Source organism: Saccopteryx bilineata, chromosome 7 (assembly GCF_036850765.1).
Source record: "Saccopteryx bilineata isolate mSacBil1 chromosome 7, mSacBil1_pri_phased_curated, whole genome shotgun sequence".
Taxonomy (NCBI): Eukaryota; Metazoa; Chordata; class Mammalia; order Chiroptera; family Emballonuridae; genus Saccopteryx; species Saccopteryx bilineata.
Window position 1 is genome coordinate 39545331 of NC_089496.1, and position 15653 is coordinate 39560983.

General features: G+C 39.0%; 1 protein-coding gene across 2 annotated transcripts in view; it reads left to right on the plus strand.

The window, feature by feature from the left end:
• Window positions 1-15653, plus strand: part of ITGB8 (integrin subunit beta 8) — a 79560-nt gene that overhangs the window by 27605 nt on the left and 36302 nt on the right. The window contains exons 3-6 of one of the 2 annotated variants that reach the window (XM_066239791.1): window positions 6235-6406; window positions 10680-10926; window positions 12264-12429; window positions 13018-13176. In XM_066239791.1, the coding sequence (XP_066095888.1) occupies window positions 6235-6406; window positions 10680-10926; window positions 12264-12429; window positions 13018-13176 (744 nt within the window). The remainder of the gene's footprint in view (window positions 1-6234; window positions 6407-10679; window positions 10927-12263; window positions 12430-13017; window positions 13177-15653) is intronic. The other variant, XM_066239792.1, reaches the window with a different exon arrangement.

A 15653-nucleotide genomic window follows, 5' to 3' on the forward strand; every position in this document is an offset into this window, starting at 1 on the left:
AGAATCTGGAGTCCCAGTTATGGGAGTTGCAATGTCAGTCCTGCCAGGGGAGGAGAGATTTTTGAATATTTAGAGGAATAGTTGGTCAAATGAAAGGAGGTAAGCCAAGGAGGAAGGTGGGTGGCTGCTGGAAAACAGATGACAAACCCATGTTTGCTATGGGTCAAATCTTCATAAGGGGATCTCAGAACATACTCAGAAATGACCTGGCCGTTCATGTCCCAGAACATTCTATATAGCGAAGGGTGGTCTAATGGATAGGCTGAAAAGGCAGGCTCTGAAATGAGGTGGGCCGGGATTCCAATCTCAGTTCCATCAGTTTCTAATGGTATAAATGCAGCCATGTTAACTGAGCCACTCTGAACCCAAGTTTTCTCTAGCTCTAGAATGGCAATCCGCACAGCACCTATGCCACGCTGTTGTGAAAGCTAAGTGAAACAGTATGTGGGAAGCATTTGGCAAACAGACATTGCTTCAGAAATAGAGGAGTTGTTACTATAAGAACTTCGGTAAGCCTCTGTAGCAATTCATTCAGGCTTAGAAAAATCAGAGAATTGTCTGTGTTAAGAACACAACCGTTGGGGAATTAACGACTGTTAGGACTCAGCCATTAGCCACATCATTAACTGAAGGAGCTGTCCACTTCCTACAGGCTGACCTGACATCAAGAGAAAGAATGCAGTGGTTCATTGTAAAAGATCGCCCACCACTTGGGCATGCACGCAACGGAATGTCTTTTATTCTTCAGTCAGCAAGGGTGCAGGAACATTCTCGTTTCATGATTAGAAGAGATAAACAGTAACAAATTAAGCCTGGTTTATATCATTTTCAAAGCTGGTAAAAAGTCAGAGAAAAGCTGAAGGAGTTCCCCATCACCAAACTAGTATTACAAGAAATGTTAAAGGGACTTTTTGCAAAAGAAGAAAAAAGTAAAAAATGTAAATAAGAAAATATCACAAAGAAAAAAATGTCTCACTGACAAAGGCAAGCATAATAAATGGAGCGGCTCAACCAACACCAAAGCCAGTCCAAAGGTTAAAAGGGAAAAGCGGGATGATCATGTGTAATTACAACAGTAAATTAAGGGATACACACAAACACACAAAAGAAGTAAAATATAATGAAAAAAACATAAACTGGAGGGGGTGAGTAAAAATGGTAGTGATTTTAGAATGTGTTTGAACTTAAGCCACCATTAACTTAAAATAGACTGCTATAAACATAGTTTGGTATACATGAAGCACATGGAAACCACAAACCGAAAGTCTACAAGAGATACACAAAAAATAAAGAGAAAGGAATCTAAATACAACACTACAGAAAGTCATCAACATACAGGAGAAAAGAGCAAGAGAATAAGAGAAGAACAGAGAACTACAAAAAGAATCAGCAAACAGTAAAATGGCAATAAGTGCATACCTATCAATAATTACTTTAAATCAGCGGTTCTCAACCTGTGGGTCGCAACCCCGATGGGGGTCGAACGACCAAAACACCTAGGCGACCCTGTGTTTTGTTCGTTCGACCCCCGCCGGGGTCACGACCCACAGGTTGAGAACCGCTGATTTAAATGCAAGTGGACTAAATGGGCCAGTCAAAAGACAAATGGATAAAGAAGTGGTACGTATATATGCAATGGAACATTACTCAGCCCTAAAAAGGAATGAAATCCTACCACTTGGGACAGCATGGGTGGACCTGGAGGTTGCTGCCCTGGGTGAAATGAGTCACCCAGTGAAGGACAAATACCATATGATTTCACTTACATGTGGAATAAACAAACAAAATGTAAATAAACACAGTGATACGGAAAGGAACTGACAGTTCCCAGATGGAAGTAGTTTGGGAGGGTTGGGTGAAAAAGGTGAAGGGATTAAGAAGTACAAATGGCCAGTTACCAAACTGTCACAGGACGTCAAGTGCAGCCTAGGGAATACAGTCAGTAATATTGTATTAACTCTGTATGGTACCAGGCTTATTGAGGTGAATACTTCATAAGTTATATAAATGTCTAACCACTGTGCTGTACACCTGAAACGAATACAATACTGAATGCCAATTGAAATCGAACACTCACTAATTTTAAAAAATTTGTCATTGGGATCTTTTTTTCTCTAGTATTCATGTTCTGAAGCTAAATCAACAACCAGTCAGTTGTAAGCACTTTAGCTAAGTGACTATTTTGACTTTTGAATAAAATTAAACCTAGGGCCATATAGTAGATAAAATAACCAGTATTAAGATAAGAATGGCAACTGCACTATGAATAACAGTATGAAAAGCTCTGTGTGTTCTCTCTCCCAGTGTTCTCCTGCTCGCTCTCTCTTCCTCTCCCCCACATCCCCCTTTGTTTTAACACAACAACAAAGTAAATGATCCCTAGAAAATTTACACAGGATATATACTCAGTTTGCCTACATTCCTGTGTAGCATGTTAATCTGCCATTCTATATATTTTACCTTTCTCTCCATGCTGTATAAATGTAATTGAAAAATACTTAAAATAAAATCTTCTCCATATTACCTAGCTTAATGCCTCCTGTTCCACCATCGGTGAAAGACTTGGCCAGTTCCTCTTCCTCTCCTGCATGATACATCAGATACAGGCTGTGATTGCACGGCCGGAAGTTTAGAGGGCAGCCTTGGAGCATAGTTATATTAAAATACGATTCACAGTAAAGGGCATTCACTGTCAAAAGATGATAGAATCCTTTCACTTCTGTGTAGACTGCCAAATTTGAAAGTCAGGCCTGACCTGTGGTGGCGCAGTGGATAAAGCGTCGACCTGGAAATGCTGAGGTCGCCGGTTCGAAACCCTGGGCTTGTCTGGTCAAGGCACATATGGGAGTTGATGCTTCCAGCTCCTCCCCCCCTTCTCTCTCTCTGTCTCTGTCTCTCCCTCTCCTAAAATGAATAAATAAAAGAAAGAAAGAAAGAAAGTCAGAAGGACTCAGAACTAAGGAGAAAACACTTTTCTTATTTATCTCCCCAGATTATTCTATTAAATGAGTGAAAAGTAATAAGTAACAAAAAGCCAACCAAGGTAACTTCGACATAGGCTTTTCATTCCAAATAGGTTTTATTTTTTATTATTTTGAAAATATAAAGTAATGTATTTTAGAAAGACCAATGATACTTATGTGTTAAACAGAATAAAATGAAATTGTTACAGGACGTAAAATTGCCATGACTATAATATCAATTCAATAAATAACCTCAAAATAATTAAATTTATACTATAGAATTTGATGCCAAATTTAAAAACTCAGTATTTTTCTTTAGTTTACTGGAAGGACATTGGTTAACAAAGCAATACAGATTTCAAGTGTACAACTCAACAAAACGCCATCACTAAGCAGCTTTTAGATACAGACAGTTGAAGTATGAGTTCGCTTGAGTTTTTCTTGTAAAAAAAAAAAAAAAAGTAAATCCTAAGAATTAGAAAAAATTAAAATGCCACAAAACACCAAAAATTAAATGGGTGTGGCTTCAAATTCTTTTCTTTTATACAAAGTAGAAAGTAGGCCACCGTGCACGGGGCAGCGTTCCATTCTTTAGCTTGCTGCCACGGTCTTTTCTTCCCGTTTCCAACCTAATTGGCAAATTGGCAATGTCGATATAACTTAGTTTTGGTTTTTGTTTTTTTCAACAGAGGTTAGCTACTTTATTCCTATTATTATTATTTCTGGCCTCTGCACTGGCCTCCTTGTTGTTCCCTGCCCAAGCCAGACATACTTGTTCTGCCTGCCTGGGGCATTTACACAGAACGTTCCCTCTTTGTGTATTTTTCCTCCCGAAATCCCTGTAGTTCACTCTCTGAGCCTTCACAGTCTTGTTCAAATGTCATCTGAACCCCTATTTAAAAATACAAACACCTCCTCTCCTTTTTACATTATTTTTAAATTTTTTAAAATTATAGTTGGCATATAATATATTATTTTCAGGTGTACAACATTGTTTTTATAGTGGAGTAAAAACAGCCATGCAGATTTAGACATCGCAGAATAATTGAGACTGTGTGGCCTGTTTCAGCAAACTGACTTGACATTTAAAGGTCAAATGGCATGGCTTGATGTATAGTTAACAGTGAATTAGCCACACTCCTTCTTTTCTGTTCTATATATACAAACAGCAAAATCCCTGGCTGAAAAGAAATATCAGAGTTACTCGTACTTTATTCCTGCTCTGATTTGAAGGCTTGGGGTTTTTACATCTGTAGAACACATGTGGCCCTTGGTCTGTGCTCTGTCATGTGAGGCATGACTGAGCACATATTCCCCAGGCTCGGAACAGGTGGCACCCCCCACCCTCATCTAGCCCCAGGCTCTCTGAAGGAAAGCGACACGTGTGACAGAAGTATACACCATATTTCTCTGAGGAACTCCAAGATGTTTATAAGCCAGATCTCACATCCAGTACCTCAAAAGTTTATCAACAGATAGGATAAATTTGGATACACAAAATTAAGGCTTTGAGCACTTTAAACTTCAGGCTAAAATCCAGGTATATGGGCAACAGCAAAGCAAGTTGAATTTTTCTGTTTCCATGAAGTCTTTTACCAAATGACACCTGAAAATCTTGATTGAAAAGGATATATTCCCTACTGTCTTTTAGTTATATTCATGTTACAAGTGTGCTCCGCACTCTACGGGTCAGTACTATAATGGGCCACGTAGTAAAAATGTTTGCTTTGTGGACCATGTACTGTCTGTTGCATGTTCTTTATTATTATTATTATTATTATTATTATTATTTTACAGCATTTTACAAATGTGAAAAGCACTTTTTAGCACTCAAGACATACAAAAACAGGCCATGGGTTGTATTTGTCCCACTGTTCCTAGTTTCCCAACCCTTGCTCTAAATTGAGATGGAAATTAAATTAAAATCCTTGTATGAATGTTCTTATATTGCCTACCACCCTCCCATCTAATTATTCTCCACTGCCAGAGATGTCCTGTTCATAATTAGTGACCTCATATTCTACTAATATTAAACTTGATAATCTCCTTTTTCCATAACCTTATGACAATCTGTGCTTCCCCTAACTTTAATGCTCATGATAATTATATTTACCCGCTTAATGGCTAACTTGCTTAATGGCTGAACTCACCGATGGTCTGTTGACTCTTTGATGACTGGAACTCTTAACTTGTTCCATTCTGTATCCTTAGTACCTAACAAACTTCTGTCTCTGAGCAAGCATACAGTCAATATTCTTATCAATACTCTTTAATCAGATGATTAGTTGATTGGAAGTCCAGTTCTATGAATCAGCTGCACTAAAGGAGGAACGACTGAACGCCAGACCAAAACAGCCACTGCCAGGAAGATCCCTAAGCAAACACCTAGCTAATGGATAAGCACACACCACAAATAGGCCACTATCTGTAATAAAGCAAGTTTCTATATTTTCCAGTACATATCCTGTTAAGGAAAAACCTGAATCATTCCATGAATAGAAATATCAAGGTTTTGTTTTATTTTCAGTTGAGATAAACTACATTTTAAGGTTGCTCCATTAATTCCAAGTTCATTGGAAGGCCACTGGATAAACAGCAACTAACCACTGCTGAATGGTAATGAAAGCTCTAGATTCCGTGGCAAAATCAGCAGCATTTGAGCCGCCATCCTGTCCCCCTGCCTCCTATGAGCATCGATCATCCTTGATTTATTGAATTTCTGTTGTATGTATAAGAAGTTGGCAGATTTCATAGTCTGAGAAAGGTAGATTTCCAATTCATTCTCTTATGAATTTTCTGTACCTAATTAGGCAAGTAACTTCTAAGGACTTGCTCTCATATTCCAAACATAATAGCATATAATACACACACCAGTTAAGTTCTTTGAGAACTGAGGCTTAATTTGGAACCGCTGAATGGTCTATTTTGGATAAATTTTCTTTTGGAGCGGTCTTCCCAAAGTAAAATATTTTGAAAGCATTAAGTTAGTATAATTTTACAGTGATCAGTTAACAATATTTAAAGTACTGGGTTAAAATCTCCTCTTTAATGTTCATTTTCTTATTTTTAAATAAGATTTAGAAATTAAAGCTTTACTTAAGACAAATTTGCCAGTAGTCTTATTGGAAACGTGCAGCTATTTTGAATAGTTGCATTATTTGTACAATATTAGAAGATGGCTTATTTGCAATATTTGTTGTGTGGTTTTGTTTTTGTTATCGTTGGGATGATATGCACTAAAAATGTCAGTGATTTTCCTTCTTTTAAACAGGATTTCATTTCAGGTGGATCAAGGAGTGAACGTTGTGATACTGTTTCCAATTTACTAAGCAAAGGGTGCGCGATGGACTCAATAGAATATCCATCTGTGCGTGTAGTACCCAATGAACAGGAAATCAACACCCAGGTGACACCAGGAGAAGTGTCGGTCCAGCTGCGTCCAGGTTTGGTGATTTCCAAATAAATCTATGATGATTCTTCATTTGAAATTACACTTAGTTTTATGTACTTGTATTTGATATTTTGTGGCAGACAGTACTGTTGTAGAGAAAATAAGAGTGGGCTCAGAATCAAGAAGTCAAAATTCTCATCTTTATTGTGCGTATAGCAAGCTAGCTGTGTGGCCTCGGACACTCTCTGTAAATCTGACCACACCTTATTATAGTTATAGATTTCCAGACTTGATCACGTTGTAGTATAATTGGGTTCCTGCTCTCCTGCCAGCTCTGGAAGGAAGAGAACATATTTTATTCCGCTCTGTTCTCTAAAACCTGGCAGAGTGCTGGCATACAGTAAGCATTTCATAAGTATTGGTTGGATTTACTAGTTGAATAATTAATTAGTAAGAGATGTGAATTAAGCTAAGTCCTGAGAGCCTTTGTGATAAACTTTTAGACACAAAACTACAATTTGTCCTTATCCTAATTAACCTGAGCAGCTTTGTGATGGCCCCTGAGAGTAGTACACACTTTTCCTGCTATATTTCTCCTGTACTTGCTCTTCCGTCCCGCCGTATCCCACAGTGTGGCACATACAGAAGGCCACTAGGGACTATTCGTTTTCCTCCGGGGCTAGAGCATCCCAGTGTACAACCTCATATGGCCTGATAAGTTCAGGTACACAGGTATGCATCCTACAGTTAAATGTGTTTAGTTTGAATCAGTATGCGATTACCTTCAAGCCTTTATTGTTTCATTCTGGGTGGTCTTATCCTGTTATTACATTTTTTCTTAAGGAAGCAATCAAATATGTGGACAAATAAGCATTATTGACACACAACCTCCATATTGCAAAACCAAACTACATATATTTCTATTACATCATATACTGACTACATTTTTTAAAAATGTTAGTATGACTATATAAAATGTATAATATATTGAAAATGTAATATATAATAAATATTTTAAATAAGCTTTTTAAATGACAGTTTTTACTTTTCACTTCTTAAACTATGATTTTTAAGGTATTCTTTCTAAATTCAATTTCTTTTTTCAAAAGCCACAAAAATATAGAAATCATGCATTTCCCCCACCCCTGCACATACACCCCATTTTACCCACTGCAAACATTCAGAATTGTGTTGGAGCGTGTGCCTTCCGCTTTCAAGCTCGTCTGAGTCTTGGGCCTTCTCCTTCCCCTGCCCAGGAATAATGAACAGGAATTGGCTGCTCTTTCTTCCTGCCACACTTTTATACGTTCTGTCACATGTTTCAATTTCATCTTATGTGGAACATTTCAAAATTATCTTTTCTCAACAGCTCATCCTGTTGGTTGCAGCCAGTACTTCAGAGATGCTTACACCATTATTTATTTGAGTGATTTAAAATCATTCTAACAACTTTTAATTAATTCTTTGGTCTATTCAAACCAACACCAGCAATAGCTCTAAGTAGGTCTCAACTTTCCTCCAGGTCCTCTTTCTTATTCTATGAAACTGACTCCCTTCTTCCCTTTGAAGGTAACTGAAGGAAGCAAGGATCTGAGCCTTTAGAATCTCAAAAGATATGAGGACGAAGCTCTCCCGGAGATAATAATAGACATAAACATTTTGGGGCTAGATGATAGTCTTTTCCTCTTAAAGACAGACACTATAAGTTCTTCCTAAACTGTGGGAAAGAAATCATAGATATTAGCTTCTTAGTGTGATAAATATGGTTCTTTTGACAGGCTATATAAAAATGTGCTTCAAAGATTGTCTAGTTAAAGAACACTTATGGTCTGACCAGGCAGTGGCATAGCGTTGGACTGGGACGAGGAGGACCCAGGTTCAAAACCCCAAGGTTGCCAGCTTGAGTGCAGGCTCATCTGGTTTGAGCAAGGCTCACCAGCTTAAGCCAAGGTCACTGGCTTGAGCAAGGGGTCACTCAGTCTGCTGTAGCTCCCCAGTCAAAGCACATATGAGAAATAACAGCTAAGGTACTGCAACGAAGAATTGATGCTTCTCATCTCTCTCCATTCCTGTCTGTCCTCGTCTGTCCCTCTCTCTGTCTTTGTCACACACACAAACACACACACACACGCACGCACACAAAGAACATTTATGAGTGGCTATGCATGTACCACAAACACAGAGGCTCCAGGAATGAATCAACAATCCTTACCCTAATGTTGCTTAGAATCTAGTAATGATATTAATCATTAACATCCAGAGAGAGCAGGATTTGCTTGCCTGGCTATAAGCAACTGGTGTGTGCTGAGGGCACTTGTGTGGCTAGCATTTATTTAGAGCTCCCTGAATAGCTCAGGCCTCCAAGGATTGTTTTGCTGACGCTTCACAGACTTTGCCTGTTGGCCGAGATAACCAACAACATAACAACCTGCACAATAGACTTAACTGGTTTATTTTGCAATTACTCTATAAAACAGACAGCCATTCAGCTTTATAGCCACCATAAACTGCAATGATCCACTGAGAAAAAAATACCATGTGGCCAGTGCCTAAGGCCTTCAGCCATATGTCCAAGTCAACGATTAAAAACAACTATACAATCTGTAACAGAAAAAAAAGTTTTAATACACACATTAAAGTTCCAGTTCTTCCTCATGAACCACACGGCCCCAGTCACACTCCATTTCCCTTTTCACCTGTCCAGCCCTGCTGCCAGATTCTATCACTCTCCTGCACTGAACTTCGCTCCCCAAACTGCAGGGTACTTCCACACGGCCAGGCTTTTCCCTACCCAACAAGCAGAGCCCTTCCAAAGGCAGCCCAGCTCCTCGCCGGAAGGAGTGAGAGTTGGCCGGGAGGGGCGACACACTCATTTCCTCCTCCTAAACTCTTGCACCAAAAAATTAGGAGTGTTACAATAAAGGGATTTCCTTTACATAATGGCAAATTAGGCATGAGTTAATAGCCCCTTTCTTTATGTATCAGGGGAAAAAAAAAAACATTATTTTGAACACATTTCTTACTCTGGCTAGAAAGCATCTGGTTCGTGAAATAATTTAAGAGAAAGTATTGCTACTTTTAAGCACTTTAAGAATGAAAATATTAATTTGATAGATTAGAGGATTCTTTTAATAGGTAGATCAGGTTACCAATAATGTATATAAATTGGTGTTTATTACAATCTGTTTTTCCACTCAGAATATTCTCCATGGACCAGGACTGAATGACTTACAGAGCATTTGCTATATTATTTAAAAAAGGAAAATTCACAAAGTATTTCAAGTGATACCTTGTCACCAAATTCAATACAGAGCTACAGGGTTGTCCTTGGGAGGCTCCGCGATTCTCTCTGTGATGGCCCTTTCTTTTCATCTGGTCCCTTGCCTCTGTGACCCTCCTCCACATGCGCTTATTGAGAACCCAGCTCGGGTTGGCAAACGCTGTCCCCTGCATTGCCCAGGTCCTCGGTGTGTTACTGCTGAGGACTGTCCTTTAGACCACTTTCTCATTCTTTCTCACAGCGAACTGCTGAGAAGAATCTTATCAAGGAATTCTTGATGAGGAATTAATTACTTTGAGTAGCTTAATATACTTCTCAGTAACAGAGTTTTCATATCTCATATGTGAAAGATGCCTTACCAGTGGTTGGCAAACTGCAGCTCCCGAGCCACACGCAGCTCTTTGGCCCCTTGAGCGTGGCTCTTCCACAAAATACCACATGCAGGCGCTACCTCGATAAGGAATGTACCTATCTATGTAGTTTAAGTTTAAAACGTTTGGCTCTCAAAAGATATTTCAATCATTGTACTATTGATATTTGGCTCTGTTGACTAATGAGTTTGCCGACCACTGCCTTAACCCAAAGGAATGAATTTATACCTGCATCCAATAAGAGGCTATTTTTTCTTAAGATACCTTCCTGGTTTTCTTCAAACCTGAAAGCCACCTTCAAACAGGGCCACCTGCTCTCTCTTGAGATAGAACACTGCTCGCTGTCCTGTGCTGTGCTTTTCTAGATACAGTACTAAAAATACAGGTTCACATGGTAACAAAACATTCCCTAGTACATTGATATTGCACTGGCCCCTTTGGTGTAGCTCTCTATCTGCCCTTCAGAATTGTGAGAAATGCACTGGAGAGGTTGGAAATTCATAAATTTGGATGGTTTTCAAATTGCCTTAAAATTATTCCAGAAGATTTCTGATTTCATTCATTATGCAGAAATCTGTGATAATTGTTCTATGTCTAAGAGGTGACTGATTTATTGACAGCTCATTTGGAGATGCTTAAAATAACCACATGACAGTGGTCTTTCTTTGGACTAGGAGCAGAAGCTAATTTTATGCTGAAAATTCATCCTCTGAAGAAGTACCCTGTGGATCTTTATTATCTGGTTGATGTCTCAGCATCAATGCACAATAATATTGAAAAGTTAAATTCCGTTGGGAACGATTTATCTAAGAAGATGGCGTTTTTCTCCCGTGACTTCCGTCTTGGATTCGGCTCCTACGTTGATAAAACAGTTTCACCATATATTAGCATCCATCCAGAGAGGATTCATAATCAGTGCAGGTATCTGGTCTTTGGGGTGGATCTCAATGCTATATGAAATTCTTTTTCTTATAAAAATCTCATTTTTTTATATAAAGGAATTACTAAATTTTATACATTTGTTTTATTAAATGAGAAATAAAAATATTTGGAGGGGAAGCATGTTCCTATCTGAAAACATCTGAGATTATCTGTAGCTTGAGCTTTTTATTTTATATATTTTTCAACTATCATTCATTTTATGTCACCAGAAACAAACAGAGAAACCCACAAATAAAAGGAATAATTTTGAACAAACCTCCAGTTCTGTATTTCTCCTTTTTGATTGCTTTATGTGTGTTGAATTAAGGTTTGTGGAATTTATAGTAGTTCTGTTGCCAGTGCTGCATCTATCTCCCCATTACTGTACTGTGACTGTTTATAATTTTGTTGCTTATGATGTGACTTCAAAGAAAACACAGCTAGCACAAAGAGCATAGATCAAAAGATGAGAATTTGCCTGCTAAAAGAGCCCCTTTTCTTATCATTTTGGAAGTCCAGCTCTAAATAGCATATGCCCCACTATGAAACAAAAGCTGACTTTAAAAAATACAATTTTCTCATACATTATTCTAATTAGCCTGTTGAATTTTCAAGAGAAATATAAATGTTTAGTTCTTCTGTAATAAAACATTTCATTTTAACCTCTTCTTTCCTACTTCCGTAAGTTGCCCACATCACTTTATAGCGCACACTCTAATGTACCAAAGCCAGATCTGTCGTCCCCTGGGGACTTCCCTGAGACGTCTCCCGCGTGGGGGCACCGGGGGGGATGACTCTCACTCTTCGGAGCATCACGGAATTCGCAAAACAATTTTAATGAACTTTGAATGTTCATCAATAATTGTACACGAACAATCATTTTTAAAATAGCACAATATTTTTAAATAATCTAACAATAGTATATTGTAACTAAATTCCTAAAAAAATCCACTTTCCCAAAAAAGTGTTTTTCAGCTGTTCCACGATCAAATAGGATAAGGAATCACTACAAATTCTTCTCTCCTCTTAAAAATTAACACTAATTGTTAGCATAAAAAAACTCCTTAGGTATTTTATATAAGAAACATATTAAAATTTCTTTATTTTTTGAACACCAAATTGTTATATTCTTATTACCTAATTGAAGAAATATTCACCGATATCGAACTTTTCTCTGACTTTATATTTTTTCTAATAAAATTTCCTTGGCAAGACAAAGAAAAACACTATTACTTTCTTAGACCAACCACACAACTGGACTGTGAAGAGTACAATATTCTGAACCTTTGAATGAAGCGTAGCAAAACAGAATTTGCCTTTCTTCTTTCCCCGTGCAGTGACTACAATTTAGAGTGTATGCCTCCGCATGGGTACATCCACGTGCTGTCTCTGACGGAGAACATCACCGAGTTTGAAAGAGCGGTTCACAGACAGAAGATCTCGGGAAACATAGACACGCCTGAAGGAGGCTTTGACGCCATGCTCCAGGCAGCTGTCTGTGAGGTAAGACGTTTCACACCATTGAGTGTCTGCTCAAGTGCCCAGTTACCCAAGAATTTAGGATTTGTATTTCTTTTATGATTTATGGGATGAAAACAAGCATAGAAGCATACCTTCTATCTCTTCCTCATTACCAGTGTTACTCATTTTGGTATGGGCTCAGGACAGAGGGGCTAAATTTGGTGTGGGTTATAAATAGGAAAAGATAAAAGGGAAAGAAAACGTCTGCACTTGGAAAATCCTTTGCAAAAGGGCTGTTCTTTTCACTCACCACCAGCAGAGGAAGAACCAGAAGGAGCCTGCTGTCCTATTCACATGACATTGGGTGGTCTGCACTTCTTAAACCTGACTTGTTCTCCCGCTGGGGAACACTAGAAATCTCCAGACAAGAGCTGGTGTGGTCAAATGGCTGTGGTAAAATAGAGAACATACAAATAAAAGTAACTCTGATTATGAAACAGCATTGTATATATCCACATCATTCTTCCCTGACTTAGTGTTTGTGCACTTGAACTTTACGTTTGCTTGAGATGAAGTCCACAGTACAGATCTATGTTATTGTACAGGGTCTAATTACATGTTTATTTTTAGAGTCACATTGGATGGCGAAAAGAAGCTAAAAGATTGCTGCTGGTGATGACAGATCAGACATCTCATCTTGCACTTGACAGCAAATTGGCGGGCATAGTGGTGCCACATGATGGCAACTGCCACCTGCAAAACAACGTCTACACCAGATCAACAAGCATGGTAATGTAGCCGTAGCCTCTCAGTGGCCGTGACTCTTGGTTGAAGTATAAGTTAAGGTGGGCAATTTGACTATTCTTGTACTAAGAAATTACCTCAGAGAGCATCCTACATAATCAGGATAAGCCATGCGAGAGCAGTTCTGGGACAATGAAATCAATAAATGCCAATCAATGAAATATAAAGCTAAAATACTTTGACAACATCTAGCAGCTGACTTTCTGATGTGCTATATATACATTTTGAAACCAAAAATGATAGAAGAGCTTACTTTAATGCAACTGAGGACCTTAAAATAAAAAATATATATATCTATTTTTTCAGGTATATATACACTTTTACTTTATATAAATAAAGTACTTTTGTAGGGTTGGTATCTAAAAATACATTAGATTGGTAAGAAAAGTGTATTTAGCCTGAAAGATGCCACCCCATATGACAGATAATCTAAGTAGAGACAAGGGGAAAAATAGTAACGGCATGTCAGCTTTCAATATTCTGTACCACTCCCCTTCCCTGTGAAGCTTATCTATATTTAGGGGCTTTTTTTTAAATCAGCAAATACCTGGATTGCTTCCTCAGGGTGTTCCAGCTCTGAATCATGTATTTACACATACCCTCCTAGTACTATATGTTTCCCAGCATTATCTAGTCTACATGTTGAAAATCAACTGCACAGGGATCACTTATTTCTGACATTGGCACATTAGCTATACATTCATGCAAATGTTAGATCAGAAACTCCCAAACTTTCTCAGGTCTTTCTACCCTAGTGTCTCAGTAATTTTTTCCTTAGTGCCCCTAGGCCAAAACAAAAACCAAACCAAACCAAAACAAACAAAAAAACCCTGACAATTCTGTTTATTAAGTAGTCAGGTCCAAAAAACTTAATTCTTTATATCCTAAACACTTAGCAGCCAGTTAAAAAGTTTGTGTCATTTTTAGTAAATAAGTCACCAACAAGAATGTCCAAGCCTTGGAATCAGATTGGATGTCGCCACTCTCATTTCCTGTATCACATGGATTTTCATTCTGCCCAAAAAGCAGAGCCAGATGTTATTTGTGTGTGTGTATGTGTTACAGAGACAGAGAGAAAGAGACAAAGAGACTGAGAGAAAGACAGATAGGTTCAGACAGGCAGGAAGGGAGAGAGATGAGAAGCATTAATTCTTCCTTGCAGCTCCTTAGTCTCCTTAGTTGTTCATTGATTGCTTTCTTATATGTGCCTCGATGGGAGTATGGGGAAGGGACAGCAGAGCAAGCTTGACCCCTTGCTCAAGCCAGCGACCTTGGGCTCAAACCAGCAACCCTGCACTCAAACTGATAAGCCCCTGCTCAAGCTGGATGAGCCCACAATCAAGCCGGTGACCTCGGGGCTCGAACCTGGGTCCTCTGGGTCCCAGTCCGATACTCTATCCCAGGGGGCCCCAAACTTTTTACACAGGGGGCCAGTTCACTGTCCCTCAGACTGTTGGAGGGCCGGACTATAAAAAAACTATGAACAAATCCCTATGCACACTGCACATATCTTATTTTAAAGTAAAAAAACAAAACGGGAACAAATACAATATTTAAAATAAAGAACAAGTAAATTTAAATCAACAAACTGACCAGTATTTCAATGGGAACTATGGGCCTGCTTTTGGCTAATGAGATGGTCAATGTCCGGTTCCATATTTGTCACATAACAAGTGATATGATGCGCTTCCGGAGCCATGACTCCTGCGTCCAGCGTCACCAGAAGTAGTACTGTACGCTTTGCGGCGCCTCCACATACAGTGCTCCAGGAGCAGGGTGTGGATGCATCCTGTGCTCCTCTCACTGACCACCAATGAAAGAGGTGCCCCTTCCGGAAGTGTGGGGGGGGGCCCGGATAAATGGCCTCAGAGGGCCGCATGCGGCCCTGGGCCATAGTTTGGGACCCCTGCTCTATCCACTGCGCCCCTGGTTAGGCCAGATGTTATCTTAAAATGGTGAACTACCTGCAGGTACCTGAGAGACACAGGTATCCGCGTTTCCCTTGCAAACCTGAGACATTTCGAGGCACTCTGGTTGAGGGTACTGAGGTGCTCCAAGGCGCCCCAGGCCCAGTTTGGGAACTGCAATATCAAAAGCATATAAATTATGCTGAATTGTGTGTGATTCCCATGAGTAAAATTTCAATTGTTTAAACTTAGTTTATCTGGAACTAGACTGTGTTACCGTATAAAACAAGTTGGTTTAGTCTCTTAAAGGCAGGCTCGAATTTTAAAGATTTTAAAACTTAACTGGAGTTTGAACTGAAAAATTAGGATTTGGAGTTATTCCAGCTGTGTCTACTCAGCCACAATTCACTTCCGTAGACCCATCCACTTCGATTTAGTCTTCTCTTATCTTTCCTGCCTTCTACTTACCCTCTTTCAATCTGAGATAGAGTTTGAATTTACTTACTGCGAAGTGGAGGAGGAGACAAGAGGTCTCATTCTATTGTGGGACAAAGA